The sequence below is a fragment of the Neocloeon triangulifer genome, unplaced genomic scaffold (assembly GCF_031216515.1).
Source record: "Neocloeon triangulifer isolate White Clay Creek 2 clone unplaced genomic scaffold, ASM3121651v1 ptg000012l, whole genome shotgun sequence".
NCBI classification, from domain to species: domain Eukaryota; kingdom Metazoa; phylum Arthropoda; class Insecta; order Ephemeroptera; family Baetidae; genus Neocloeon; species Neocloeon triangulifer.
The window spans coordinates 2797644-2815741 of NW_026775554.1; the positions used below are offsets into that span (position 1 = coordinate 2797644).

General features: G+C 35.7%; 1 protein-coding gene across 6 annotated transcripts; it reads right to left on the minus strand.

Annotated features, from left to right (window-relative positions):
- Window positions 1-81: 81 nt before the first annotated feature.
- Window positions 82-16897, minus strand: LOC132198086 (glutamate-gated chloride channel). Of its 6 annotated transcripts, none has more exons than XM_059621841.1 (11): window positions 16737-16897; window positions 13760-13852; window positions 13579-13694; window positions 7779-7861; window positions 3555-3624; window positions 3287-3440; window positions 3071-3153; window positions 2876-3010; window positions 2579-2808; window positions 2371-2523; window positions 82-1660 (listed from the first exon to the last, which is right to left on the minus strand). In XM_059621841.1, the coding sequence occupies exons 2-11, from the start codon at window positions 13834-13836 to the stop codon at window positions 1430-1432; spliced, it is 1332 nt and encodes a 443-aa protein (XP_059477824.1). In that variant the 5' UTR covers window positions 13837-13852; window positions 16737-16897; the 3' UTR covers window positions 82-1429. The 6 variants fall into 6 exon arrangements, with proteins under 6 accessions (XP_059477824.1, XP_059477823.1, XP_059477826.1 ...); XM_059621840.1 differs by having other exon boundaries at window positions 82-1672; XM_059621843.1 differs by lacking the exon at window positions 7779-7861 and adding an exon at window positions 9074-9141 and having other exon boundaries at window positions 82-1672.
- Window positions 16898-18098: the final 1201 nt, after the last annotated feature.

Sequence of the window (18098 nt, forward strand, 5' to 3'; positions counted from 1 at the left end):
AAAATTTCATTTTACCAAGCAAATTTAAGTTTAATCTTGAATCCAATGGTGTAAAAATTATGTCAAGTAAAAAAATTTACTTTTTTGATCTTCATATTTTTATTACATTATATTTTTTTAATACTTTTTATTTGCACCAACAACAGATATACATATTTTCACAAGCAATAACCAATTAATAATTAATCATAATAATGGATCTATCAACCAGTGATGACGTTGAATTAACAGTTGAATCATTGACGTCTTATCGTAGAATATAATTTATCTCTGCTCGCGGAGATCATTTCTTTGCACCACTTGTCTTACTTCTTGGGCAAGAATCGGTTTTTCGCTCGAGAACTGCGCGTTTGATAGAAAATTCAACAAAATCATCCCTCGACTCAATTGACAATTAACCATCGGGGACATTTATATAGCTTTGGGGAAATGAATTAACCATAACCCTAACATTCAAGTATTTATCTTACAAAGGAAATTTCTGTCTCGGTTGTGTATTTATCCTGGAATAATTTTCCTCGTGTTTAAAAATTTGTAGCCTGCCGGTTGCGACACACGGCCTTACTCTAGCTCATCACAGGTGGGTCCAAAAATTCATGCATTCGCAGAGAGTAGAGATTGGTGTGTATAAAATGATTTTGAAAAACCACGTCGGACGCTCTAATATTACGTTACTCGAGGTACGTGAAAAATTATAATCGATGATTATCCAGGTTACAAGGTGCGTTCTCATAATTATAATCTGCGTTCTACCAGAAGAAAAGCATGACGTCTCTTATCGATAGTACAAATTGATCCTCAATAATAATTTAAATATATCGTGTCTGCTCAACAATTAATAATTGAAGTATTCAGCGCGAGACAACTGTACAAACATGCAGTTGACGATGTGTTACACTTATTCACATAAAGTGTGTTGAATTTTTTTCATACAAAAGTGGCATTACTTTGTTTTATCCTTTTTGGTATGAAGTGCTAATTTCACGAAGATTGGTTGTCTTTTAAAAATCAATGATTATTTTTTTCTCGCCTGTTTTTCGGTTTGGCTTCGATTTGATACATAATATTGAGCACGTGTTTGGCCACACGCTAGAGCGCCTTAGAAGATCTGACAAATGAAATTGCCTAAAAAATTGTTTCCGAAACAAATGCAAATTCTAGTATGGGGAACGAAGTGATCTCCAAGAACGCTTTTGCAACACGCATTCTGATTATATAAATTCTAAAATTTATTCTTTGATCTCAATGAAAGGACTAAAATAGGGTATGTGCTACACCTATCAAATCTATTAAAGAAACTCATGGTCTTGAAGTTCAGAAAATGTTCACGGTGCTAATACTCTTGCATATCCACGGCACAAGAACCTCGATTCTTCCTTCCTTGTTTGCGTGTGTGTGTGAGCGAGTATTGCTTTGGTGCAGTTTTTGTCTACGTCTCCTCGCCCTCGTTTCGGAAGAGATAGGTTGACCAGTAGACCAGGTTGAAAAGGGCAAACACAAGCGGGAAGGTGATTCGCGAGATGACGTCGATGCGCTTTGAGCGCGTCGGGAACTTGGACAGCCACGTGCGGCAGCAGTTCTCCCTCTTGGCCGGCACGTGGATCTCGCAGGGGCGCAGCTTCTCAATCGCCATCGGGTCGCCGGGGTGCCGCACAAGGGGCTGAAATTCAAACTATGAGACGCGTTTTTATAAGTCTTCCAGTTATGAGTGAAAAGATACGGCGCAAAAATGGTTTGGTTAGGGTTTTTATTCTAATTCGTCATTATATTGTTCAAAATTAATTGCTCACAAAATATTCTTTTGTTTTTTTAAAGGGTTTTAAAATTTTTGCAGAATGAGTGTAATTTTTGGAAGTTTTGACACATATCAAATCATTTCTTTCATAAAAATGCTCATTTTATAACTTTTTGTCTCCCAGGGTACGAGTTATTATCATTAGTACAATCCTAAGGCTGAAGCCATCTTGGATTTAGAAAAATTTAGTCGATTAAGGCAAATTTTGAGATAATATTTTCAATTAAAAAAGAGTACAAAATGGATGTGCACAGCTACCATCTCAATAGGTTTGTTCAAAGGGAAATAAGGGGTTTGCTAATTTGGTAATTTTTCTATTTAGCCATTTTCTGTTTTGAGCCATTCACATAATTTAAAAAATTCTCAACATTAAGTCATGAAAATATGGCGAAATTTGAGAATATCTGATTATATAATTTGGGCATTTTCTTGAACGAGATAAAAATCTATTCAATCCACGTCAAAAGATCCTAAAGTTATCTCTCATTCCACGAAATTTTAAGACCTTTTTCAAGTTATATTGCAACTATTTTTAAAAGCTTCAATGGGTGATGTGAAGTTTTGGTGAAAATTACCTCAAGTGCGTGCTCGGATTCGTATTGCTGCCTCCTCTGCTTCTTCATGTTCTCCCTGTGCATGTCTGACCGAGAGGCGTAGTTGACCAGTGCAAATTCTAGCAGCGCCCCGAATACAAAAGTCAAACACACGCCCGTCCACACGTCAATAGCCTGCAATCGATTAAATTCAGTCAACCCTTGGATTCGACCTCGAGTGAAAATTCACCTTGGTGTACGAGACTGGCGGTAGCGACGCGTTGATACCTGAGGTCTGAGTGGCCATCGTCAGCAGGGTGGTGACCCCGAGCGACACTCTGGCCGGCACTGCGCCCTGGTCCAGCCAAAAGCTGACCCACGAAACGATGACCAACATGCAGCAGGGGATGTAAATTTGAATCAGGTAGTACGAGAATTCGCGTTTGAACAGCAAATCCACTTTCAAACAACTGTACTCGCCTGCAAAAAAGAAATATTAAAAATTAATTTTTTCTTTTTCAAATTTGGGATTATTGTGAGCACGGACCAGTGTTGGTTTTGCTGTTGCAGTAATCTGTGAGGAATTTCTCAAGAGTGAAACGTGGTAGATGAAGGTTTTTCACCACTTGCACGGGGTCGCCGTCTTTCCACAAAAATACCAAGTCGTCCGTGGTCCATCCGTCTAAAAATGTAAATGATTGTTGAATTGGAACTATAAAGTCATTGTTTTTCCAAAACTTACAGCTGGCCATTCGCAGTGAGCATATTTGTCTGTCAAGTGGGTACAGTTTCAAATTCATTGGGCAGGAAAGCGTCAAAGATATTCTGCAAATAATTTTTTTTATTAAATTAAAAAATATGAAATTAAATTTTGGCCTTTGGACATGTAGGTGGCATAATTTAAATTTGCATGCAAATAAGAAATCAAATTATAAAAAATTAGTCTTGGAGTTATTACCGAATACTGTACAGCACCGATCCATATGGGAAGATGCGGATGTAAACGTTGGGCATGATGATGTTATGGAAGTGGCCCTCTTTTTCGTTGGAGAAGAACAAATCGGGCATCCATACCCTATTTGCCTCAGTCAACGTTAAATATTTTATTTTCCCTGAAAAGGCAAGGATTTTGAATTCTGCAACGCTATTTTTATTTTTTACAGCTAAAATGCCAAAATTAAGTCCTTGATATTAATTTAAATTTCACGAGAGAAATCGATTTATACCTCCAAAATCATTGAATTTGAGTCGCTCATCGAGCCACTGTTCTCGGAAGGTCAACTGGACGCTGTATTCCTGTAAGAAATTGTTCATCAGCTTTCAAAACTGTAAAATTTCACAAAACTGTATCTGTATTTTTGTATGGGGGAGAAAAAAATTAGCGTTATTGAAATCTATTGAAAGCCATGAATTTTGCGAGGGTTTTGACATTTTGATTTTTTTTTTCTAAATAAGATTTCTAATATTTGATGAAATAGCGCTAATTTTCAAGAAGCTTTTTCGGTGTTTGATCAATTTTGCTGTTTTGGAAAAATATCAAGTGTGTGTTTGCAAAATTTCTTTGTGAAGCAACATTCATAAACAGCTATAAAAATTCTACGCTTAACTAATCGGCGCTAATATATTTGGAAGATTTTTGCTCTACCCTGCCAATGCACAAAGCCAGTCAAAAATTCAGTAACATTAATTAATCAATGTATGAAAATATATCATGCTTGCTATTCAAATGATCAGTCAAATTTTGCTCTAACTAAAAGTTCTAAAACATCATGTAAAAAGATTAGCGTGAGGCAGAAATATAAAAAAAAAGTAAATTTTTTTGGGTAAAGTGAAACAGAGCAGAAAATTGCCGATACATACCTGAAGGCAGCTACTGATTGGACCATTTGTACACACAATTATCATATATTTACAATTACACATAAACACAGTAACACGGACAAAGACAAACATAGAATTAATTAAAGCTGTTTTTCACTTTAATTATTAGTGCTGCAACTTTGTGAACCCTTAAAAATGCACAACATTGTTTTAGTGTTCTATTCAGCAGGCAAGGATTGTTTAAAAGAGTGTCACAAAGTTGCTTTTTTAAATTTATTATCATTATTTTTATTGTGCTGATTGCTGCAAATCAAGTTTTAAAAGTGGCTTTTACGTTAAAAAAAGAATTTATTTTTATCGTTTTTAAACCTGCAAACCACAAAATAAATTAGAGACCATTTAATCATGCAAATACGCAGCTTTCTTGACAGAGTAAAATTATCACATGTAAACAAGAATATCACAAATGAGAGAAAATTTTGTGAAAATCTGAAAGAGAAGAATACGAATAAGACAATATGATTAGCGAAAACTAAACTTTTGTCCAAAAAATATACGCAGGCCTTTCAGGTGTTTTTTTTCTAACTGAACAGCCTGAAAAGGTGCAAAAAATCATTAAAAGCAAAAAAACTACATTTTGCGATCAGCGTTTGTTGATTTGTGATAATATTATGCAAAAAGGAACTAATGAAAATCGAAGTGACGTCATCACACGCAGGAAATCAAATTATGTTTTCCAAAAAATGTTTACAAGGTAAGACACAAAGGGTGCTAATTAGACACGCACGAACAGACACTAATTGCGCGCACGTTTTAGACATGAATCTAAACGAAGGGCATTTCAGGGTAGGGTGTGTTGTGGTGATATTTATTTGAAAAAAGGCAGGGCTGCTTCAAAATAATCCAGAAAAAAATTTATTGAAATTTTTTTAACAAATTTTTCAATTAATTTATTAGCCTAGCCTAGCCTTCCTTCTATTATCATTTTTATAAAAAGTTTCTTAAACTTGAGTGATAATTAGATTTATTTTAATTGTTGACTAGTTTTGCAAATTATATTTTGACTACACATTAATGTTTTACATAAAATAAAATGACATCAAAAAACTATTTTCCTGGGTTTATGAAATGCATTGTATTGTGGTTTTTGACCCTCAAAAATCAACATTAGGCATCCAATAATGCTCTTAATTAAAAAAAAAAAAATCAACGCCTAGTTAAAACTGGATTCATCATATTTTTGCGACACCCCAAGGCAAGGATCTTAAGAAAAGTCCATCAAAATCTACATAGCGATGTAAAATTTTGGCTCTTTTTGAAGGACATGCTCCTATTTATAGTGTATTATGTAGGTATGGGAAGGCGAACACAGATTGGGGCTTACGACAGATAATTCTATGCAGGTTTTGACCTTTTAATTTTCAATATAAGCTTTCCTTTATCTTTTTCTCGATGTTATTTTTATTACTGGTCAAAATCTGATAGGGAAACACAGATGGACGAACTTGAAACCAGACCTCATTTTTTGTCATTTTCAATCATTCCGATGATTTATATGTCTAGACACTAAGTTACTAATTTCTTGGAACAAGGCAATGCATTTTGATGCATAAATTCAATTAATTGTATTTTTTTTTAGAAGTCTGTTTTCTAGCTGTGAGGGGTTTACGAAACTTACCTTAACAAAAACATATCAAAAAATGCAAAGATATAATTTCTTGATTCAAAATATGTGGTTTGGGTGGTCCAAAATGCGGGTATTGATTTTGTTTTTGGGAATTTCCATTCTAGTGTTAGCCCGGGGAAAAATAATTTTAGTGTATTGTGTCTTCTGTTGTGAAAGAGTTTTGTTAGTGTAGTTTGAGAGTGCTTTTAAAAAAATATGGTTTGTTCTTTCAAAGGAAAGCATTTGCTATTTTTTTCCAATATTTCCAAAATACTGACCAATTATTTAAAAAGCCAGCTAACAGATTTTGTTTTTTATAGAGAATATTTCTTAAAATTCCAGTATGGTGATTAAAATGAGATCTAGTAAAATATAATTTCACACACGTAAGCAGTAAAATATATATTATGGTCAATTATTGAAAAACACAAACAATACTAAACACACAGTTACTGAGTGGTACAAACCTTATCTGTACAAATCCCTTTAAATGCCAACAAACCGGAGTGTATGTAAAAGGAAAATTGCCACAAAATTTACGTTGAGAACCTGACTATAAATGTACATTGACCAAATTGAATGATAAACAGTGTGTTGATACATGCTCAAAATCTGATCTGAATGAGAAATCTTTGCACCTTAAAGCATGACAATTATTGAAACCTTTATATAAATTAACTGCACATGAAAAAATGGAAAAATTCACTTAATTAGAAAAATGATTCAAAATCCTACACATAAAAAAAATTATCTCTCTCGCTCTCTCTTTGCGGAATTGTCCGCAGTGTGTTGGCCATTTCTGCCTCAGAAAAATTGGTTGTTAAGCGATGTTTAGTGTGCGCGTGTTTGATAAATTATTATTCGATTTATTTTAAGCGATTTATTGATTTTTAGTTTTGTTTAAATTTTAAAGGCAGGACTTGCGGGATCAACATGGTTAAGGATGAAAAGATAGGTAATGAAAAACACTAAATGTAATTAAAGTCGCGGCCTTTTGCAAGCATGATATTTCAGACCTGTAGATCTTACATGATTTTTTCCATTGATAATCCAATGAAACCTTTTATTTTTGTCAACATTTAAATGTTAATCAAAACTGAAATAAGCTGCGTGAATTAATTATCGACTCATTACATATCTTAAAATTAAGCAGCAGAGGACACTGCAGTGCAAGCATTTGTGCGGAATATCATTAAAGCAGCTGCATGTGAAAAAGAAAAGCCTATTTCAGTTGTTATAGTGATAACTCGTCATCATACATAATAAATTTTGATTTTTCACAAGTTGTACCAGCTTGATGGTGTAACAAAAATTTGGGAAAAAAATACCGGGTTACAACGATTTAAAAAAATTCAACTGCAATTCAGGTATTCTTTACGCTCTACAATGGCCTCATTGTGAGCAAACTATAAAATAACTAACTCCCTGAACGCCAATAACTTAATTTCTTATCAGCAACCATAACCTCTGATTATTTATTAAAAAATGACATTTCTCTTTTCTCGAGGGAAAAATTTGTACTGCTTCTTTTTTTTGAAAATGAAGATTATTTAATTGGTTTAGAATATGGCTTCTTGGGTAGAATTAAAATTGATTGACTCATGTTAAAATAATTAGACTTAAACCTAACACATAAAAACACATGTACCGTACCAATTACATATTTTACAGATTAATTTCTTAATGTACTTCAAAATTTGGTGTTTCATCATATTTTAAAAGGGATCAAACCTGTTAAATAAGTCACGTGTTTAATTACTTCATATATATTTATTATAAGTTTTCAATATATTTTAAATTTTTTTGGTATTTTTGTTGCATTTAATGAAAAACTGATCGATCTTTAGTAATTTTTTTAATCCGAAAGGAGTGCACATGACTTATAGAACAGCCAATTATGAAAAAAGCTAAATATATAATTAATTGGGAATTAAATTTACACGTTTTCTAGATCTGCACTCACCATTTTATAATCATCTATTTTGCTGATGGAGCGTAGAAAGAAATTGATCCACACAACCGTGGGTTTATTTTCATCACCTACAGCTAAAGTCAATCAAAGCATAAAAGATAAGTTAATTAAATTTGAGCCTACTGGTAAAGTCACGTTTTATTTAAGCAATATATTTAAATGCAATATTATATATTTACTTGGGCACTATGCGTATAATTGTGAATTAAAAACTTCTTGATTTATTCAACTGTCTAATCTGGAACGGCAAAAATTTGAAAAAAGTCGTTGATCTTAGCGATCAAGTAGAAAATGATAAACAGTTTTAACTGTATCGATTTTGTTTTATAACCTAGGAATTACAATTTTTGTGTGGGTAAAGGATGAGCGGGTACTTAAAATCTAGGGGATATAAAAAATAGTTGGATTGAAATTTTGAAATAAGGTAAAAAAAATTAGAAGTAAAATAAATGAATGGTGAGAAGACAATTTGTAAATCGATCATGCCTTGTCATAGTTTAGGTCTTTGAGAAAAATAAGCGAGAAACATGATAGAGAGAGAGAGTCAAAGTTGGCATGCACTTTGGCTTGTGAAGTACACATTGTTTCGAGTATATTATTAACCTTACACTGTCAACAAAACACACAGAAAAATCCAATCGCGCAAACTAAACAAACATTGAAAATAGCACATTTCCTTCACTGCATTCTCGGCAGTGAGGATCAAAATCTTATATATTTATTTTGTTGGATCAAACCATGCGATACAGAGAACAGAGGAAGCAACAAATAATACCAACATTTTTTTAAATCCAAAGAATATTATGTACACTTTAGAAAAGGTTTTTGAAAATACGACATTGAGATGGAGAGAGTCATGGTATCACATTGAAGAGAATTTAGCATATACTGTGATAATTATTTTACATTACGGTTAGATATAAATTTGGCGACAGAGCTGAATAAGAAAGTTCCTAATGAACGCTTGAAAACTAATCGACTGATAATTTGCATGACGTGGTTTAAACTGATAAAGCGTTTTTTGTAAATAATGAGATAGAATGCAAGAATTTACAGCAATGTAATATAATATGTGTTTGTTCAAAACCCTCTGACACAGAATGATTTATAATTATTTGAATAGAGAGAAATTATTGTTTGGTTTCTTGCGCTAACAAATGACCAGCTATTTGAATGCAGTGGAATTGATCGTGTGGCTTAAAAAAGTGTAAGAGTATAAAAATGTTGACAATAATAGTAACACGTTGGGTGTGTTTCTATCAGTGACCGCACGAGGCACCACTTACCATAGTGACATCGTCAATTTTGGAAATACTCCGCACAAAAATGTTGACTTTGACAATTGCTGGACCATCTGAATTAACAAAATATCAAAAAGTTAGGAATGTGAGATTCGATACAAAATAGAGTGTATAGCATAAGAGTGGTAACGTATAATGCTCTTTTCGGGGATTCTGGGGGGTTCGGAGGAAAGCTCGTAGGGTTGGTATATATATAGATTGTTCAGCTTTAAGTTGTTATTAATTTTGCTGCTTTTAATTGTGTTCTCGCTGGATTATTTAACGCGCCCTGACACGTGTGTGCAGAAGACTGACCGTGGAATAATTTGTATTTATCGGAAAAATGCTCCAGGTCCTCTGTGTCCGTGTAAGAAAATTAAATGATATGTCTTTGCATGGCGGAAGTGGCAGAAAAAGATGAGCATAATTATATTATGTTCTGCCAAAGGGTATTCCTATATGTACACAGAATTAGGGTGAAGCTGCTGGTGTGTACAAAAGTATTTACAGATATATAATCAGGACTATAGTTATGTACAAGACACATGAAACTACCATTCTCTGGCACAAAAGGGTCGTTCGATGTATGTAAATAATGAGAAAAATTGCCACGAGGAGCGCCGCAATAAACTGAAGTGGCGTTACAGTCGAAATCCAGATTTATCGATGACGTGACTTCTCTCTCAGGGAAATCATAAAACAAAAGCATATATTTTAACACGAGGAGGTCAGAAGAAGTTTTACCGCGTTTGCATGCCTTCGCACCTTGGCACGGAGCAAGTCAGCTCAGGTTGAAGCCACTTTGTTCTAACTCTCGTACATATTATGTGAGTATATGTGAGAACATTGAGTATTAAGTATGAGCAAAATAATATTGTAATTGAACTGAACAGAAATTCCAAATCATAAATGCCGCATAATCACTTCCAACATGCGCCCCCACAGATCCGCAATGCAACACTGACGTTATACAAATATCATTAATTTCAGCGGCTTTATCAAGGGTGAAAATTGATTGAGTAAATTATGAACGATTATTATTCGGTTTGTGAAATTTGTTTTACTCGATCAATCTTGGAGTTTGGTGACGTGAGATGAAAACCAAATCAGATTAAAATGCACAACCATGTAATGGAACATGTGTGACATAAAAATGCATCACCGGCCAATTCCGCCAATTGAGAAACTTACCATCTTGATATCGCTGATAGTGGCAATGCTTCTGACAAACATATTGACTCGCACTATGGCTGGACCATCTGTTATTGCAAAAAAAATAATACATGTTTGCGTGATTGATTATTGAGATCCTTGTTTGTCAAGCGGGGCAGCTTTGATTTAATTAATCTCTCTTTGATTTTCCTATATGGCTGCGTCAAAAGTTTTGGTTAGTCAGAGAATGCGTCTCTTTTTTTTTTCATTTTGACTCCGCGAAACCTGCGTCCTAGAAAGGAGAATTCTCGTAAGTGGCTTACCATATTGTTCTTATTCCACGATTTCCTGACAAGCGAATTCAAACAACTATACAAAATGGTAGATGTAATTTAATTTGCAAGCTAATACGAGATTTGCAATACCAATTAAATCATAGTATATATGTGTCTGCAACTTAGCTAATAAGTAGGAGGTGGTCTGCGCCAAACATGCTCCCCTCTACGGGCTTTTGTGCGAGTCTCGCCCAATCTGATCTTTCAAATTTGCATTTATTGAGCGTGTATACAGTCAATCAGACAACCAGTCAACCCAACTAATCAATATGTATGAGCTAAATATTCGGGGCAGTATATTTCATGTCATGGTATTGTTTTGCTCTGAATGAAATTCCAATGAAAAAAAATATCAACCAAAATAAATGGAAGCTAGTAAGCGTTTCTATAGAGAATAAATTTGGGGTTTCGTGTGAGGTGTTTGGCTCGTTTAAAAATTGGGGACGGTCAAGCCGGACTCTGCGTTGTTGGAAGTGGGTCAGAATTTCTAAATCACATCTAAAAATGTCTAATTGCTTACCTTCTAAATTATACAGAATGATTTAATATAGAATTACTTCATATTATTTACAAATTCCAGTTGACTTGAATGGTATATTTTATATGCCACGTTTTGATCAATTGTGAGATCGAATAGTTATAAATTCTTTTTGTACAGATGTTATGGATTTTGAGATGATTTGAAATTCTGATCTCAGCTGCCAACTTCGCCTACGCGTCCAAAAACTGCCATGCATTCAATATGGCTGAATTGCCGGTGGGTCATCAGGAGCCTTCGTTAAAATTTGCAACAGATTCTGCACTCGTGATTTTTGAAAATTGTTTGAAATTCCGATCGTGAGTGCTCAACCTGTGTGCCATTTGGCTGAAAGGCCGCCCAACTTACCATTTTAATGTCGCTGATTGTCATTATGCTTCGGACAAATAGGTTAATATGCACAATTGCAGGGCCATCTGGGAGAGCATTAACATGTTAATATCCATTCAGACACGAACTCATTATGCAACACTGCTTTGTAAATAATAGAACCCCTTCCCCGTGGGAGTCCGTCATATATACTTGCAATGATTTAATTTAAAATGAGGCCTGTCGCAGCTAGGTGAATTAATTTATCTTAAAACTAACGAACTTCGCAGACGAGACACAGAGCAGTATAATGAAAATGATATTTATGAAAATATAAAGATGGGTACCACATCAACACGAAAAACACACGTGGATGACAACACCAATCAAAACATGTACGTTGCAGCAGCGTCAGAAGTTGTCTGCTCCACCGATTCCAGCGAAAAATAAAAATCAACGCAAAGATTCCAGAGAGACAGCGAATGCACTTCTGTGAATCAAGTGCTAAGGGTAAACAGCGATCTAACTAAAGCAAATGAACTGTGTGGAACGGAAATCATAAATATGTACACAGAGTTTTTCATCTCTGATGCACGAAGGAGCATATGAAGCGAGACAGATTTTTTTTATTAAATATATGTATTGCGCGATGATAAAAAAATTGCGTGACGGTTTTAGGTTGAGCTATACTGAAAATAATGCTTGTACAGAAACCGATTTTTAGGTCTTTCGTGTTACGAGCTAGACAAAGAGTGGCTCAGCAAGCATGTTTAAACAACACTGCAAAATATTCTGTGACTTGCGTGTGAGATTAGTTACTATTAATGACAAATTACCGCAAAGGAAGTTTTCGCCAAAACAAATTATCAAAACACGTGGATTAAAATAAAATATACAAACACACTCACAATTAGTGATGAAGATGAAATAATAACTTGAAATACAAATTAAATAGGAAACAATTAACAATAAAAAATATTGTTTTTAAAAAAATATGGGAGAAAAGTCAAACTCATCCTTTGAATCGTCTCATCCTAAATGAGAAAATAAATGTACCTTTCAAATCGAGTAAGTAAGTCAAAGGATTTTTTAATTATTAATTTTATTTCTCTGCCTGCTAACAATTGAGATTTCTTTTCAAACTAATATTTTTTTTTTTTTTGAAGTTATACAAAAAAATAATTTATTTTGAGCTGTGCACAGTGAAGAGAACGTGAATGTAATTATTAAATTTCAAATTTGCAAATTTTGGTTAATTTTAAACGGCCGATTGGTTCCTCTTTGGATCAGTGTGTCTGTGTGCTAGCAGGGCAGCTTAGCAAGCACCATACCTGTCCCTTTTCATTGCTCCTTGGGTCTCCCAGCAAGCGAGTGTAACGTCGAGAGCTGATATTGATTTCAGCAGCGCGAGATGGCTGGCTGCGAGAGCAGTTGCCCTGGAAACCAAGTCAACCTCTCGCCCGACCACCCCGTTCCTCCCTACGCGCCCAACACAGTGCTGTGTGCAACATTACTCATTATATGTCAAAATTTCAATAGTATATATGGAGGAGAAGTGTGACATTGTTCTTAATTACTCTATTCAAGCCAGAATCATTATTTGCATTGTTCACTGCACGGAACGTAGCAGAAAAATTGTGTCACCACTTTCAAATCGCGTCATTTATTTGTGATACTTGTTTTTTTATTAAATGTATCTGTAATTTTGATTGTTTTTATGTTTACAATGAATAGAATGTTATGTTAAGAAAATTTTCATGATTAAAAAAAAATCAATGTTTAAAGATATTTAAATTATGGTATAATTTTGAATTTGAAAACAATTTCAATCTTTTCGTTAGCTGCAAAATCTCTTTTGTTTAGAGCCAGGCAGAGAAATTATTTGTTGGACTGCGTAAAAAACTTCCTCTAGGGCTGCAAAAAGGGAAATTTTCCGCGTAAATGAGGTCGGCCTATCAACATTGCTGCGCGTTGAGTGGTAAAATATTCGGAATTTTCGCGATTTTGCCCGAGCTGAATAATGATGAGATCTATCGGGTGGGGCGGATGTCTAATGAGCTCTGTGCCCTCTCTAGTGAGCTAATCAATTATGTTTGCCGTGGCAGTCTGTTCACACCACACAGACTGAGTGTAAAAATAAAAGGATGATGTCGAGCAAAAAGGAGAAGACGGCTCACCTGTTCCGTTGACCCCAGAGGGTCTGATTCTGGCGTCGTAGCGACCTGGACCCAAAATCTGGTCCAGCACTTGTTTTTCCTTTTCGCGGAAATTTACTTTCCCCGGTTGCTTTTCACTGGAATTGTGGAAACATTTTGAAGAGAAATTTGAGCAAAAATGTATTAAATTTCAAATACTCACTTGGCGTTTGTGCATGTGCAACAGAGTATGAGGATGGTGACAGCAAAAATGAGGGTGGTGCCTTTGGCGGCCGTCATCGCAAATCCCAGTATCCTGAAACCAAATTCGGCCATAAATTTTTAACTGTATTATTCGGGAAATCAAAATAATCTACGCAATTTTAAAATATCAAAGTTATTTTACTTTTGTACTAGTTTTTTATCAAATATTTGAACTCGGATTTGTCATATAATTATTTTATTTTGAATTTCAAAAATCAAATTTTGCTCGGTGCAGAGCTAATCTCTGGCTGACAACTGTTTGCATTTTGCAGGTGTGCGCGCGGCCCAAACTAAATCACAACGCGATTCCTCTGCTTTTCCAGCTTTTATAGGTGCCGGCGGGTAAATGTAAAAGTTATTGATCACTGTCGGGGCACTGGCATGATACCCTACCTGCGTGCACAGCGGCGTTCAAACAGTGTGCAATATTACCACGAGTTTTTCCAACCCTAAAATTACCCGCAGAGCAAACTTTCATTGGCATATTAACCCTCATGCCGGAGCCACCTTGGCGCGAGGGGTCGCCTAGTCGATTTCCGTTCATTCCCGCAACCCGTAATAAACCAAATTACAGCAGCGTCGCCTAAATTGATTTACACTTTGGATCGTTTCAATATCTAATCTATGGCCTTATTGATTTTGAGTAAAAATACACCAAAAATCTATTTTCGAATTTGGCCTACACCCATATTTTTCCTTTATATGTTGATTTCTTGTAATTTTTAGTCATCATTCAACAAAATTTACTCAGCAGGCGCTAATAATCAAAAAGGAAGTGAGCGAGAGAGAGAGAGAGAGAGACTTGCTAATCAATACGCTCAGGCGCTCAGCACTGTGGCAACTCATACACATACATATGTAACTAAAAGTCCAATCCGGCTGTGCCTGGCACAGAAGAATGGGGAACGACTGCTGCTGTTGCAGAATCCAGCTGTTCAGCCAGCAGCGCACATCCCCGTTTTATGGCTCAACTTACTCGCGGCTTTTCCACAATGGTGCGACATACATATAATTATGTGTTCGCGCCACAACAACGCCTTTCCCCTCTCGTACACCAATCTAGTAACAACCTAGACTGAATCATGTGCGCGCCACTTTTTGCTGTGCATCATCAGCACCCCCACAGCTACCCTTATTTACTCGCTCGCCCGGATAAAGACTTTTTCGCCAGGGATACAAAAAAATAAAATCCGTAAACTTGTGACCTAAATTTGAATCTGGGAAATTTTGTGAAATCATAAATAGAGGCCAGAGTGAAAGCGGCATTGAGGGTGACCAACCCTTTGTGGATTGGCGAACAAACATTCAGTGCCAAATATGCAAGTGTGTGTGCCAGACCATTTTATTTGCGGACACTCCTATGTCGAGGAGTGAAACGAAAAAGTCAAGCGTGTACTAAATTTACTGCCTGCTTCACTCGGCCAATAATTTGTCACGGCACCCAGAAATTCTAGGAAATGAAAAAGATTTTTTTGTACAAGTTGCAGTAAGAGTTATTTTCGGAGCATAGCGTTCAAATTGAAGATTTTATACTTCTGGTTTTCTAATAACAAATCTCACGAGAAACTGGATTTTTAAATAAAAAATTTCAGTTTTAATTTCCCTTTGACTTAATTGATTCTGTAATTATTTGGACGGTTGGCATCAATAACGGGATTAAGTAATTTTGTTTCGCGCTTTTCGGGTAATGTATAGGATGAGATTAGGATTTAGTGCACGCATCTCGTAACTTTTTGGCAAAGCTCTGTGCCAACGCCGGCGCGGTTTTCTAATGGTTCGCCCAAGAGATTAATTGCAGGCCGACACAAGACGCGGTTCTTTGAATTAAGTCTTTGAAACACTCCCAGGCGTGCTCGAAGTGAAATAATAATAAGGTTCATTAAAATATTTCTTCTTACAATTTGCTTTGATTGCTCGTACGGAACTGGTGGGCATTTTAATTTAGCGCTGACAGCCTGTCGCCGCTATCGACTGAGACGTCACATTAAATAAATTAGCCGCAGATTGCTTCATCAAAGTAATTTTCATCCGTTTCATCAGCACGACTTGTATCCTTACTGTGAGTTTATAATTATTTCTTCATACTGAAATTACGTAAAATCGGTGGTCAAAAATTCGTCCCCTTTTATTAAAATTTCTGCCTTTTGCCAGTGTATTCTTCGCGGCTGAGAGGAGCGCGTGCACCTTTTTGAGTTTGCACACGTCGACCTGCTTCTTTAGTCCCTCGAATCGATTGATCAAGGGCCCTTTGCTTTTGTGATAAAGAAAGGCACACACCCTTTTGCAGCTCAGAAATAAAGCAAAGGGCGAAATGATTGATGAACAGCGTGCCGCAGCCAATTTGCCTTTTTCAGCAAGCCGAAGAATATTTTCTGACGCAGTTTGCGAATAGGCTAAACAAATTTTCGTTCAATCTCTCATTTGAAAAGCAATTGTTCAACAAGGTGATAGAAAATTTAATAATTGGCATTGGCGCCTGCAAGATCTGAAAGTAGGCAACCTGCAAAACTACGCACTACGCAGTTGGGAATAATCCTGGAATAATGCGTAATTCTAAGGTCTCTAAAGTTTGTAATTATAATTAATTTAATTTCCTTGCTGGGTGTACTTTTAATTAATCAATCTCTGAGGAAGCTCCGCGCTATTTCCCAAATTCATATTTTATTGATTTACATGCAGTCTAGCCTACTTTTCGTTTGTATTGACGCAGCTTGTAAAACTCAACTCGAGCAAGATTTAAAATAAAAATCCTGAATATAATTTTACGGTTTGTTATGACGATGATTAAAAATTACGCAACATTTCCCTAATTTTTTGCAAATTTAAATAAATCAATCAATTAACGTGAGCTACAAAATTCCACTACATTGGGGTAGTAAAATTTTCCATCGTACCAAGCCTTGCGTTTATCAGAACATGCGAAATAGAAAACTCACCTAAGGTTGTGGAGGAGAGCCGTGTCACATGGTCATATCCCTGGCAGCGAAGGCGGCAGAATGCGACGACGGGTTGCCGGAGAAGAGTTGCCGCACTTGCAGTGCCCGGCGCATGGCCCTTTCGCCAAGGGAGGTAGACCCCAACCAACCAACCAAGCTGGCTGCCTGGTCTGCGCCGACTATTTTCAAAACATCTATTACACCTCTGGGTGCTACCGCTCAAAATACGTTCCGTGTTTTGCGTTAATGACATTAGCAAAATCCTCGCCAAGAAGTGAAATGACAAAATTAAACGAAATAAATTTTTAAATGAAATTTTCATCGCAAAAATTTTATTTAAAATGAATAAACATTGTTTTACATGTTTTTAAATTATATTTTCATCTGGAATGAAATTATTAGAAATAATTTGGTTCCAGAAGAAAAGAAAAGTTGCAAGGATTTGCAATAAATTATTTTTTATTTCCTTAATTTGCAGTAGCACAAATTTGGTCTGTCATTAGAGGCCAAAAACCTTTTTCAAGTGTCACGGTGCGGCTGTCTGAGGACTTTCTGTCTAGTTGACGAGTCTAGTTGTGCTGGAACAATGCAGCTAATTGCAAGACCACTTGACAGTGCTAATTGTGCAGCCGGTTTATGATTCGGTGCTATTTTTTACTCAAAGTCTTTGACCCCTTTTTGTGAGTCCCCAAACCGCTTTATTTGCTTTGAATAATTCACAATTCTGTGCCCGCATCGACCGCTTGTTTTTTTCTTTTTATTAATTTTATTTGCTCGAATAGCTACGAGTCGGCGGTTGTATGAAAAATATGGGATCAAGTTTGCAGGGAGAGAGTGTGCTGCTATTCGCTATTGATCCGTCTCCGGTGACGTCACCGGCGCACACAGCATCCCTACCAGGACCAGCCCCCAGGGCAGCAGGAAATCACGGCACCAAAGACACTTGAAAATGCTGCCCGCCGCTGCCGGGTCGCCCCGACGGCATTACCAAGTAAACGAATAAATACCTGCGGAATTAACTTCCTTCACAATAATTGGGGATATCGCGCTTCATTGTTTAATGAGTTAAATTTTACTAACTTTACCACAATGTTTTATTTTATTTTTTAAATTAATACAATAATCAAAATTTTAACGAAATCAAATTTTTTTAGATTTAACTGATATTAAATCCTAACTCAGGTTGAGTTTTAATTAGAATATGTTTAAAAAAATTTATTTAGCAAAAATAAAAAAAATAATTACGAGGTTTAAATTTTTGAAAAAAATATATATTTTTTGGTAAAAAGAATCTGATAAAATTATGGAATATAAAAATAATTAAATGCATCATTATGGTTATACAAGAAATATTAGAAGTAA

What these genes read in the sequence shown, in the direction of transcription:
- LOC132198086 (XM_059621840.1), bottom strand. Translation starts at nt 13,836, where the DNA reads ATGACGGCCGCCAAAGGCACCACCCTCATTTTTGCTGTCACCATCCTC. An exon ending in CTCTGGGGTCAACGGAACAG is followed by an intron (nt 7,862 to 13,578) that starts GTGAGCCGTCTT and finishes GATTGACTTTAG; the next exon opens with CTGTAGGTGATGAAAATAAA. An exon ending in CAAATTCAATGATTTTGGAG is followed by an intron (nt 3,441 to 3,554) that starts GTATAAATCGAT and finishes TTGCCTTTTCAG; the next exon opens with GGAAAATAAAATATTTAACG.